The following is a 13,390-nucleotide window of genomic DNA, read 5'->3' on the forward strand; positions in this document are numbered from 1 at the left end:
GAAAATATTTTTCATTCATCAACGCAACACCAAAAAATATTTTCCATACAAAACATTTCCATGAATACATGGCCATAAAAAATAACTTTGGCTCTACTAAATACACTCTAAAAATAAGTTTCTTTTTTTCTTCCTCTCCCTTTATATATTCTTACTTTGTCATGGCCTTCACTTTTGGACGTGACAAAAGAATTAGAATAATCAGCAAATCTTTCACAATTTTACTAAGTTTTTGCCAAGGATATATGTTCTGGGTAATCAAAATTGTGGAATTGTTGTGACTATGTCCGATCCCAAAGACAAAAAGTTTATGCAAACTCTTTGACTATTTTTGTGCAGCTCTTATCTTGTGTATTTCTTTTTTCCATCAATTGCTTGTCTGTTGCGTTTATCAAGTCCACCAGCACTTCTTCTACTCAATTTTCTGGATATTAGAGCTAGATTAATTAAGTTCGAAACTTCATCTAAATGCCATTTGTTATTGCATGATATTGTTTTTTCATTTCGCTTTTAAGTAAACAATTATTATACATATTGGTGAGTTTTTTTTTTTTTGGTTTCCCACCCGGTGTTCGGTACCCGCATTGGAGCCCGACTATATCCGGATTCGCGAGCGTAGGGCCCCTTCGGGGGGAAGCGCTCCCTACCAAGGATTTTTTCATACCCAAGACTCGAACTCGAGACCTCTGGTTAAGGGAGGAGCAGTCCCATCCACTTGGTGGTACATATTAATTGGTGAGTTGGTGACACGTAGTAATGAAAGTCATGCTCGGATTTATGATATATAAATAAATATCAAATACTTCTATTGATCATGACAATTTCTAAATTACAAATACTCGGAGTAAGTTGACTATTTTGGCCTTGATCATGACAATAATTTCAAACAAATAAAATTAAAAAATCGGCTGACTGTCTATTTTAACTGTTGTTATACATTAAGAGAATTTCCTTCGTCTTTGATAAACGTAGAACCACCCAACTAGAAGCCAAACAATGGTACTCTATTATTTTGTCCTAAAACGCTTTTTACTTTTTTGGCTTCTTAAGCGTCAAATTAACTGAACTATGATTAGCATTGTAACATGTTTTCTTTTGCGCTTTGTATATAAAGGAAATTGCATTCGATACCACTTTTATAGTTTTTGAGTATCTCAATCTTTCTTTTTTTTCTTTTGCTAAATAAAGAACTATTGGAAAGTATAGACGAGAAAGAGAAGAGGGCGAATAGGGAGCATTATAAGTTGGCTAAGAAAGAGGCAAAGCTAGCAGTTTTACGGCGGTTAAGACTGCAGCTTTTAGTCTTTTGTATGAGGAATTTGAGGGCCGAGGTGAGAATAAGAGGTTGTTCAGGTTAGCCAAGGCCCGAGAAAGTAAGGCACGTGACTTGGACCAAGTGAAATGCATCAAGGACGAAGGTAGAGTTTTGTTGGATGAGGGGCTTATCCGTCGGAGATGGCAGACCTATTTCCATAGTCTCTTGAACAAGGAGGGGGACGGGAGCATTGTACTGGGTGATTTGAAACTCTCTGGGAGTCGTTGTGACTTTGGGTATTGTTAGGCTAACAAGGGTGATATCCCAAATTGCAATAATTATCGGGGTATCAAGCTGCTTAGCCATACTATGAAAGTCTGGAAGAGAGTGGTAGAGTTAAGGGTAAGGAGGAGTGTGTCTATTTTCGAGAACCAGTTTGGGTTTATGCCGGGGCATTCATCTACAGAAGTCATCCACCTTGTTAGGAAATTGATGGAGCAGTATAGGGAGAGAAAGAAGGACTTGCATATGATGTTCATCGTCTTAGAAAAAGGTGTACGATAAAGTCCCGAGGGAGGTTTTGTGGAGATGTTTGGAGGCTAGAGGTATACATGTTGCCTACGTTAGGTTGATTAAGGACATGTATGATGGAGTAAAGACCCGAATGAGGACGGTGGGTGGGGACTCAGACCATTTTCAGATTATGATGGGGTTGCATCAGGGGTCGTCACTCAGCCCTTTTTTGTTTGCTCTGGTGATGGACGTACTAACATGCCACATCCAAGGGGAGGTGCCGTGGTGCATGCTATTTGCTGATGATATTGTATTGATTGACGAGACGCAAGACGGTGTGAACGCGCAATTAGAGGTATGGAGGTAGACCCTGGAATCTAAAGGTTTCAAGTTGAGCAGGATCAAGACAGAATACTTGGAGTGTAAGTTCAGTTGCGAGACTCAAGGAGGGGAAGGGGAGGTGAGGCTGGACTCATAGGTCATCCCTAGGAGAGGGAGTTTTAAGTACCTTGGGTCTATTATTCAGGGGGATGGGGCGATTGATGAAGATGTCACACATCATATTGGGGCAGGACGGATGAAATGGAGACTCGCTTCCGGTGTTTTGTATGACAAGAAGATGCCACCGAAACTTAAGGGTAAGTTCTAAAGAGTGGTGGTCAGACCAACGATGTTGTATGGGGCAGAGTGTTGGCCAGTCAAGAATGCTCATGTACAGAAGATGAAGGTAGCATAGATGAGGATGTTGAGATGGATGTGTGGTCACACCAGGTTAGATAGGATCATAAATGACGTTATTCGCGACAAGGTGGGTGTGGCCCCTATTGAGGCCAAAATGCGGGAAACGCGGCTTAGATGGTTTGGTCATATAAGGAGGAGGAGCACAAACGCCCCGGTGAGGAGGTGTGAGAGGTTGACATTGGAGAGCCTACGGAGAGGTAGAGGTAGGCCAAAGAAGAGGTGAGGAGAGGTGATTAGGCAAGACATGGCGTAGTTTCAGCTGACCGAGGACATGACCCTTGATAGAAAGGTATGGAGATCGAGGATTAGGGTAGTAGAGTAGGTAGTCTAGAGTGTTCATAACAGTAGCATTGGCACGCAGTCTTGCTTTATGTTGGTAGTAGATTTTTATGACTAACCGTTGTTTGCTTTCATTGTTGATCACATTACTGTCTTTTTGTTTTTATTCTGCTTTTATATGGCTTTTTGGTACTGTTCCTTCTTGTCTATATTTTTATTAATGTTGTACTTATACTTTCCTGAGCCGAGGGTCTATAGGAAATAGCCTCTCTATCCTCACAAGGTAGGGGTAAGGTCTGCATACACACTACCCTTCCCAGACCCCACGGTGTGAGATAATATTATGTATGTTGTTATTGTTATTGTTGTTGCTAAATAAGAACATTTTATTGAAAGGAAATTATGGAGGTTCGATACATAATTGAACCAATCTTGACGATTGAGTATCACAAAAATCTTTGCGACATTTAAATAAGAAAGAATTACAAGAAAATACACTTGACTTCACACCATAATAAAAAATGTCCCATGTTTTTAAGTTTTACCCAACCTAGCTCATATTGTACATATTTTGAAAGTACTAGCAAATTCAAAATCTGTGTTCTTACAACCATTGCTTCTAAAAGCTATGGAGTTAAATTTGTGTTGTCACAACCATTGCTTTCATTCTCTCTTCTTCTCACATCTTCTACATATGCTTCAAGGGGGCGTCAGCCATTGCTGCTTCTTACCCTGTATCACCTGGTTGCAGTGTAAGTAAAATTGAAGAGTAGAAGTCCACCATTGAAGGCCATTCAAAGCTTTGCTTTCGAAAATAGGATTTTTTGAGTTTGTTAGTTGTTTGGATTGGGTGTTATTCCAATTGATTGAAAATACCAAAAGGAGTTCAAAATTTGAATTTGAAGTGATTTGGAGTAGATTTGAGTTAATTTTAGAAAAGACGCGAGGAAGAAGACGAAGTCAGTTTTTTGTATAATTATGTATAATTTTGTATAATAGTGTATATGAGTGTATAAACACATCTTATACACTATTATACACTTTTATACACCTTTATACAAGCGTCTATAGACGAACTTCTTCCACGATTTTCAGTTGCAATTCTTGTTCAAAACCAGTCCAAATCTCCATTAAATGACTTCAAATTTTATATACAACCTCCTTATACTATTTCTAACAAGTCTAAAATAACACTCACTCCAAATTTCTCACAAAATCAAATTCGAAATTTAAACTCACATATTTAAGCTTGTTAAAATCTAATTTTCACCATCCAAATGGATATTGTTTCTTGAACTAATATTTGAGTCACTGTTACTGATTCGAAAATTAACTTAAAAGCTTGAGCAACCTTTTTTAAAAATTAAATAGTAATTTCTAGAATTTATTGGAGTTGGATGTTGAATTTTAGCCTATTATTTTTGAGCTAGTTAATTATAAATTGAAATATAGGTTATAAAATTAAAATATAAGGAGCTCAATTGTTCTTATGTGAAATTTTCCATCTAAATAAAGCAGGTAAAGGAATAGTTCCCGATACCTACAATCATTTAACAAGTCTACAAGTCTAAAAAGGAAGCTGCTTGTGGAGTTGATAAATTTTGATCAATCAATACATGTGAATGTGTTTCCATGATAAGTGGAAGCATTTTTTGTGAATGTCAATTCAAGACCTGTGAACAAAGCTAGATTTTTTTCAATCTTACAAAAAAAATGTGTAAGGATGCCAATTCAATCTTTACTTTCTAATTCAATTTTGCTCCATAATTGATCAAATTAATATTGTTAAGTGTTGTCCTGGTTTTCTTATCATATTTGGTTCTCCAATTTTTTGAAGGAAGGGGAAATTTTTACCATAATTGATTTTTCCATTTACGAAAAGGAAAATATAATTCTTCCATGTTTGGCTAGTCATTTTCTTGTAGGAAAAGGTTTTAGACTTCTATAAAATGAGAATCTTTCATTCTAATGCAGCAACATCGACAATGTAGCCATACGGGGTTTGAGAGTATTGTTTATGGAGAGAATTACGGGACAAGTGTTAGCCTGTCACTCGTGTTTGCCTAGTTTGTGAGGTTGTTCTCTCGATATTTTATACTCTCTTTTATATAGTGGATTGCTTATGTCCATCCGTGGACGTAGGTCAATTGACCGAACCATGTTAAATATTTGTTTCTCTTTTGGTATATTTCTCCTCTGTTGTTTGATTTATCGTTGTTCAAGTGTTGCTTTACCAGCTTCTGCATTTACACCTGATTATTTCGATCCTAACAAATATCTAATAAGCAGAAGTACCGGACAAACATTGAATCCACGGTGAAAACAACACCTAGCTAATGTATCTAATTTAATCAATCAAGTTTCAGGGTACCCCTGACTAATTCCCTCTTTTCCGAAGATCAAATGCCTTTTTTCATTGTAAAAAAAAAAAAAAAAAAAAAAAAAAAAAAAAAAAAAAGGAAAGGGAGTAGGGCGTTTTGGTAATTGAGCGTCCAGAGTGGGCCTCCAAAAATTGAAAATCCGGTATTCTCCTAAGCTCCTTTCGCGCTACATATGAAAAGACACGTCCTGCTTGTTTCTATTCTATATTTCTCCAATTCCTTCGTGAAAGTCACCTTCAAAACCCTCAAAGACATTTTCAATAGGTACATTCTTGTATGGTAAAACAGAATGTACCTATAATTCCCTATGAATTTTGCCTCAGAAACTTCAAATTTTGAGAAACTTATTCATTGAAACAAATGGACGAAGAAATGGAGGATTTCAGTGTAGAATGTTTGGACGTATATCCGGAAATTGACTGGGAATACGAGTTTGACGCAGCGTGGTTCTATGATTTTTGTCGCCCGGAGTCACCTTCTGAGGCTGCAGAAGCCGAACGCTGGTTCCAAACAGCCGGAAACTATCCTCCTTCTCGTAAGTCTTACATAAAGGAATTAATTTCTGAATGTCTTTTGTTGGTTGATTGAGCGTGCAAAAGTTCCCCACTTTTACTTTTATTCCTTCTTTTTTTTTTCCTATGTGACATAAGGGCATGTCTTGCTTCTTTGTGTTGAAGATATAATTAAGTAACAACTTAAGTTTTTTGGATGAGAGGGTCACACAATTCAATATGGTATCAAAATAGGGTGCCAGTCATTATCAAAAAGAATTTTCACCTCCTTGGCACATGAAAAGATAATAATCATGTCCATATGGCGCATGTGAAGGGACGCGTTGAAGATATAATTAAGTAAATAAATGACTGTTCTTCCTATCCTAAGCTTTCAGTTGAGATGGTCATGTTGAAGAAGTAAAATGTTTCTTTATGGAACCCTATATTCCTGTACTAATACGAGCACTTCATCCATGGGATATTAAAAAAAAGAAAAAGAAAAAGAAAAACTAGAACAAGCTTGATGATTGTCATTTTATTTCCCTTTCAGGTTTTAATTTGGAGAAAAAAAAAGAGCGATACATATGACTCATTGAATACTTTCTGGTCACTTAAGTTAAAGAAAGGCCAACTCTCGTGTTATGCAAAACAAAAAAATGCTTGGTTACTGAATTGATGGGGCATTTACCTGAGAATGCTGATATATACAGTGGACATGTCATGGAAGTGATTGTTGTAATTTTGAAAGAGAGAAAAGATGTGGAAACTGTCACACCTAATAGCTTACTGTTGGACTTTGTAAGCACCTCATATGAAACTTAAACTGTTAAGAACTTTTTGATTTATTGATTTTAATTTAGGTCAGCCATATGCAGTTGAAGTGAGAGTATGGTTCTTTGTCTTGGTTCAAACACGCGAATGTCTTCATCAGTGTTGATGGTAGGCTCAAGTTCATGATCCTTGCTATCCTTATAACCCACCTCATCTTAAAGATTATACTATTAGAGAGGGAACACTTGATTTTCTTAATCAATAAGCTTCTTTCAGTGTGTAACTTGTTGTTTCCGTACTCCTGCAATTTTGGTTCAGTAATTCTTGCTCTTCCCTTTATCTGTTTTATTTCTTGATCCGCTAAGCGGAGTTTTTGTAGGGTGATACTGGTTGATCACTGTCCTCACTTTTTCTTTTTTCCCTGTTTCTTTGGGAACTTCATAGCTCTCGTTGTAAAGTTGAACCTGGTGAAGGACAGCGCAGCAGAATGTTCGCGCGGTCCCTCTAGATTAAGAGAAGAGCAAACTGCAAAATCAAGCAGCAACACCTCGTATATTCATATTAACTCTGCAGTTTCACCCTGTAAACCGAAAAATGAAGGTGTGTTTTTATGCACAATCTCATTAAAACCTTTGTATTATTCTACTTACCCAGAAGGTGGTTAAATTGGGTTAGGTTACTAGCAACAACTTTTGGGACTGACTTTCTAGTTTACATGTTGGCTAAGCTTTTTCCCTTATTATGAAAAGGTCTACTTACTTGTATAAATTCTACACATTCAGGAACATTTTCCGATGGTCCAATGGTTCATGAAATATCTAAAGCTAAGATAAAGTCAGAGCCGAGATCTTTGAAAGCCAGAGAGTCAACTTTAATGAAACCCACTGCCAGTCATTTGGCTAAACTAAGGTGTGTAAAAAGACTTTCAAACTTCTCTTCTGAAAGTTTTTATCCATTTCAAGGTGATATGTTGCTTAAGCATGGCTTGTTTAATTTTTTTTCCAATCGTTCTTGCCAATTGATTTCTGATCTCTAACTACTTCCAATCAAAAAAATCAAGACTGTAAAAATTTCTCTTCAGGATTATGTATGTTTCTGCAGTTCCAGTCTGTTCACTTTGTTAGTCCTATTCACTTGTAGGTTATTTCTCAAACCATATTTTAGTTTGGCTTAACTTAGTATTTAGTTTTTGCTATGAGAAACATTCTTGAATTGCTAGGTCCCAGAAACCACCTAACGAGACCGATATGAGAAGCTCATGGAATTCTTCAGGATCTTACAATGTAGCTACTAAAAGACAAAAGCTAGAGAGTGGTTATCTGCGCAAGGTGCGTGCAGTTAACTACTGTTTTTTGATAATTTTGCATTATAATGTGCTTGAAACTGCTACAAATTGTAAAGCTATCAAATCAGTTGCAGTTATGGTCAGATACCAACAAAGCTAAAAGCATGAAATTACCTGGATGTACACAATATTTTCACTTTTTTTCTTCACTGACAACAGTAAGGTTCTGAGACATAAATATCGCGAAAAAAAGTTGCTGAGACGCACAGGTTTCTTGAGCTATTAAATAACTATAGTTTTCAAGTCTCATGAGAAAAGAAAAAAAATGTCTAGATGCAGCTTGGACATTCCTTTTAGCAATAAATACTAGACCAGTTGAAACTTAAGTGATGGGTACAGAGCTGCTTTCTGTAGATAATTCTATATACATGTCCTCATACGCATGTTATTCCTTGAACCCCTTCTTTTAATATTAATTGGATCAGTAGTAGCAATTAGATAGCGAAACAAAACATGGAGTAACATTTAGGAGTATAACTTTAATGCAAAAACTTGTCATTCCATATTCAGTATCTGATTCTTGTTTGATCGAGCTGATTTTATTTGGGGTAAACGGGTCAAGGTGTCAGGCATTCAGAGTGAGGCTGCTGTATATTTATTTTCTTCACATATATGCTTGTGACAAAATTCAGCTATTTGTGTTACTCTGCTTTTGCTAACAGTAGAAAATCACTATCATTACTAATATGTAAGCTGCTAAAAAAAACTTAGCATTTTATCTTGCCAACCATGTTACTCATTTGAAGCATCAAAATTTTGCTATTGCACAAGACATCCAAAAAGCCTAATGCGAATGATTAAAGTTGTTGTTTCACGCTATTGAAAGATATTAGATTAACACTTGTTGAATCTTCCATTGCAGTTTATAGAATATTTATCCTGGTTTCAAGTTTCTCTAACTTGATACGTTCTAAATTTAAGGTCACTGTTCCTAGAGATCCTCAACTGGAAACCATGCAGAGGGCACAAAGACGAAGGTATGTTATTGTTGAGTTGTCCTACATCAGGTATAAAAATGTATCCAAAAGGATTTATAAAGGTCTTGAGTCACTCCACCGATCTTACTTTTTCATGGTTTTTAAGTGAACCTTTTGTGAGTCCATTCTCACACTTGTAAGTTGCACTAAAGTCACATATAGGGTATAAAAGGCAATCTTGGCTACTTTACTCACTGTTTTAAGATTTTGCGTTGACACTCAGATTCTTACACAATTTTAACTGGGTAGATTTCTTGGTTTATTTAGCCCTTTATCTTGGTTTGAAACATTAACAGTTGAATGATCAACTTTTGGTTTATCTAACAGTTTCAGGTCCAAGAATGATTCTGAGTCAAGTGATTATGCAAAAGCTAAAGGCCAACCTTCAAAAGCACAGCCCTTGAATATAAAAGTTGGTAGTTTTAGATACTGCTCTCTTCCTGAACTCTACAAAATCATTTAAACAGCTTTAACACATAATTTACTAAGACTTGTTCTTTGTGCTTTCTCTAGATTCTCAAACCTCCTCATCCGAAGAGCACATTGCGGTCGCCAAAGTTTCATGTAATGTGATTGCTTATCTTTTGGCTTGGAAAGGACTATATAACTAAGTTCTTTCACTATAGAGGATAGCTAATTTTGACACAGAAATTTTAAATGCTATATAAAAATTTGAATCTACAACAATTAGTTAGTCATATTCAGTTTCTCACGGAATTGATTCTATATATAGAGGGTACATGATGAAATCTAAAAGCATTATAAATCGATAGAAGCTAATCTCTCTCTGTTTGGTCATTGCAGTTATCGAACAGCCAAACTGCTGAGTCTGCTGCACATAGCACTTCTGTGGACCTCAGAAGGTTAGATTGATGGGTTTCTGACTTCATCCAGTAATTGAATTATAAGATTTTAGCTTATAAGTGGTACTCAGTTTATTCTTCGATTAAACTGCACTAACTATTTTAAAGGGTCAGATCATTCAGAAGTTTCTCCTCCTGGAACTGTTTGTAATTTCCTTGTGGACTATGAGATTTTGATTAGGACAGATTACAGTTACGCTTTAGAGCATGATATTTTTGCTTGAGATTCTGAATTTTCTCTTTTACATCAAGCATAACATTACCTTTTCAAAAAGGAAACTTGTTTCAAGCATCATAAAGTATCATTCCTAATATTGCCGCTCTTTGTCTCTCAGACCAAACACTAAAAATGCTGTGAAGCATGGGAATTCTGTAACACTGCTCAAATCAAAAGCTCTAAGATGTAATAAGGTACAGAATTAATCTAACCATGTGAGCCTCTTTTGTTTTTTCTTTTTGAGTTTGTGGTATATGCTAATTGTGAAACCATATCATGTCTTTATACAGATCTTCCCAAGTAGTGAAGATACTAGAATATGTGAAAACATTGGAGAAACAAGTATAACCTCAACTGTAATATACTACTTACTCCTTAGTTCACTTCGATAGATCTTTCATTAAGTATTTCTTTACCTTTTCTTTCTCTCTTGTTATATGAGGCTCTTGTATCCTATCCTTCCACAGGATTCTAAATCTACACCTGATAAGAGGCTTCCACCAGTTGAATTGTTTAATAAGGTATGGACTTCAATATGAAAATTTAGTCATATCGGATCGCTTTTAAGTGTCAGTATATGATCTAAGCCATGGATTGAATGAAGTATCTTTATATTCAGCAATCAGCAACTTACTCTTATACCTTCCTGCCTAGCAATTCTAATATTTGTTTTCTTTTTAATCCCATGCAGTTGTCCCTTGGATCTGAAAGGAAAACTAGTGTAGTATCTCGGCCAAAAATCCATGCCTCTTGAAAGGTGCCGTTGAAAATTTTGAGGAATCCCTTCTGCGGGATGGAAATGAGTTAATTTTAATACTTGTTTCTAAAATGGACCTAAAAGAGAATTCACCAAACACTTTGGATGCAAAGGGGTTTGACGAATAGCAGAAGTTATTCTTGTACCTGTTGATATCTATTCAGAAATGTATTCGGAAACCAAATCAGTGTGGCTAGGAGGAGCACACCAAGGATTGGATAGCGTTCAGCATGAAGAGGTACCTGTGTTTTGAATTCCATGAATAAGAAACAGGAAGATAGAAAGATGACAGTAATTGCTGATATCTGTTTGTATAGTCGTCACCTTTTCGTCAAAATTAAGCTTTCCAACTAAAACTTCTTTTATTGTCTTGAAGAACAATATACTTAGTCATGTATGCCTATCTTAATGGTTGTCTCATCTTCTGCTTTTAAAATTTGCATCTAACCTTTATATTGATCTCTCAGGAGCTTGAGAATCCTATAAGAATTAATGATCAAGAAGTTCATATCTTTTGGTCCATCAGGCTTTGTTTGGGAGAGTTTATATGTTTCTGCAAGTTGTTGCTTGGATGTAGAAAATATAAAGAACTTCTAAGTGTAGAAAACCTACTTATTAGATATTGGAATGAGACGAGTCTAAACGGAGCGAAATGTATAGTGAGAATTCATTAAGCCAACTCCAACTAACTTGGAATTGAGGCTTAATTATTGTTATTACTGCGAGGATTCTTGATCTTCAGACCTCTATTTCGTGGGAGGTAGCTCGTCTTGATTCTGTGATTTGTATCACAAGTCACAACCATGTTTGTGTCAGGAAGCATTATACAGCAATTTAGTCCTAGCATATTATTGATTTGCCCTTTCTTGTCTGTTCCATACATCCAAAAGATGCACTGCCAGCACGACGAATTTAGCATTACCTATATGTATGTGTCTCGTGAGGACAGGCTAATTGTTAAGAGAATAATATATGATCAGCGTCTGAATGGATCATTAAAAAGCTGATGTGGTATGGCAAGAGAAGAGGTTGTTGTGTCTTACTCAGAGGAAATGTAGCTATTTATATCACTTAAAATAGCTGTCTGACTTGTTCTTTAGTAGCTGCCTAACAGTATGCAGTGGCAGAGGCACCTAACAGTATGCAGTGGCAGAGGCAGGATAGGATTTTCAGTAAGGTGACTCAAAATATAAAGAAGTAATACACGCATATACCCTTGCACCCCTGGAATGAATACACATACCAACAAATTCTATAGGACATATTTATACCCAAATGATCGACTCAGTTCAAACTACAAGTCCTATCAAGATCTGATTACCTGTCAGATTATTAGGCTAAAGGGCAGAACAGAAATCTCAATGATAATAGTAAAACGTGCGAGGAGACAACTCAAACAAGTGCGAGAACAATAGAAAAGAGAAAGCTTCTACCATAAACGGCCATCGGCTAACATATTCAACTGCCTCGTCAGTGTGATTGGAGAGAGGAAAGAATTTGAAGGAACTTATCTTGTTAGACTTGAATGTCGATGATTTATCCACGTATTCAGTTGGAATGATCAGTCAAGCAAGCTAGTTAAGAAAATTAAGGCAACCTTTTAGCACATACCAAATCACAGACTTAATTGCTCAGTGATGCATCGAATGTTGAAGTAGAAATTAAGTTAGCTTTAGTAAAATATAACTGAAATGAGTGAAAAATATTTAAGCAATAAGTGAATTTGATGAAATTATTGTTTTTCATTTCTAGAAGAAAAAAATTAAAAAGAAGCCAAAAGAATGCCATGGGAAAATTCCAAGAATATGAACAAAGATTGACATTTGACATGATATAAAATTCAAATATTATTGGTTGTTATATCTTAAACAAACAGCCAAATGTAAGACGAAGAGTTTGTTTAGTACGAAGGAAAATATTTTTTTAGTTTTTTGGTATATGAAATTAAGCAAAAATATTATTCCAAGAGTATTTGTGTATATAATCTATGTACAACAATGCGAGGGTTGGGTGGGTCGGGAACAAGGGCGAGGGGCGAGGGGTGAAGTGGAGGTAGGGCGAGGTACGAGGGCAGGGTGATAGGGTTGAGGTTTGGGATGGGGGTGCGGGTGCGGGTGGAGAGAAGACAATCAGCGGGGAATGTTACTTGCGAAATTTATTTTCCCTACTCTCAAAGTATTTTTTTGAATTTTTAAATAAGTTATTTTCCTAAGATTTCTCAGAATATTTTGACCAACCAAACATGAAAAATTATATTCTTTGGGGAAATATTTTCCTCTACACTAACATACCATCCTAAAACGATAAAAAGTGAGCCTAATAATCGAACAAAAATAAATTATCAATTAAAAAGGGTTAAATAGCCTTAGACACCTCTACTTGCATAGCTTTGACATCTCGTCCCTCCTTACTTTACCAGGTTTCATTCAGCAATATATATTAGTATTCATTATAATAATTTTGCTTGAAGTTCAAAAATATTTTTGTTAAAACTCAAAGTTTCACGACTAAACTAGTCTTGGTAATAAGTATTTCATATTTACAAATAAGTACTGGAATAACTCATCATGGCTAAACAGGTCCTACGATATTTCAATGATTTAATGGGATTTAAAAAGGGAAAATATTAATTCAAAAAACTAATCAATAAATTTGATCATTCAATCGAATCTGAAGCCCAGCCTAGCGACGATGATGACGTGAGAGCTTACCTTCTTCCCATTTTTTTTAAGCTAGAAACAAGCCCAATGACTTTCTGTCCTTTATTCAATATGGGACAATACCCCCTTTCTATTTT

The 13,390-nt window shown here is 36.0% G+C and overlaps 1 protein-coding gene across 1 annotated transcript; it reads left to right on the forward strand.

Annotated features, from left to right (window-relative positions):
* Positions 5,323-11,002, forward strand: LOC109225786. Its single transcript, XM_019390564.1, has 12 exons — positions 5,323-5,704; positions 6,879-7,034; positions 7,217-7,343; positions 7,654-7,762; positions 8,701-8,756; positions 9,084-9,168; positions 9,270-9,320; positions 9,561-9,619; positions 9,955-10,030; positions 10,127-10,192; positions 10,304-10,357; positions 10,528-11,002. Exons 1-12 carry the CDS (start codon positions 5,530-5,532, stop codon positions 10,588-10,590), a joined length of 1,077 nt encoding a protein of 358 aa, XP_019246109.1. The 5' UTR covers positions 5,323-5,529; the 3' UTR covers positions 10,591-11,002.

This window comes from Nicotiana attenuata, chromosome 5, assembly GCF_001879085.1.
Source record: "Nicotiana attenuata strain UT chromosome 5, NIATTr2, whole genome shotgun sequence".
Taxonomy (NCBI): Eukaryota; Viridiplantae; Streptophyta; class Magnoliopsida; order Solanales; family Solanaceae; genus Nicotiana; species Nicotiana attenuata.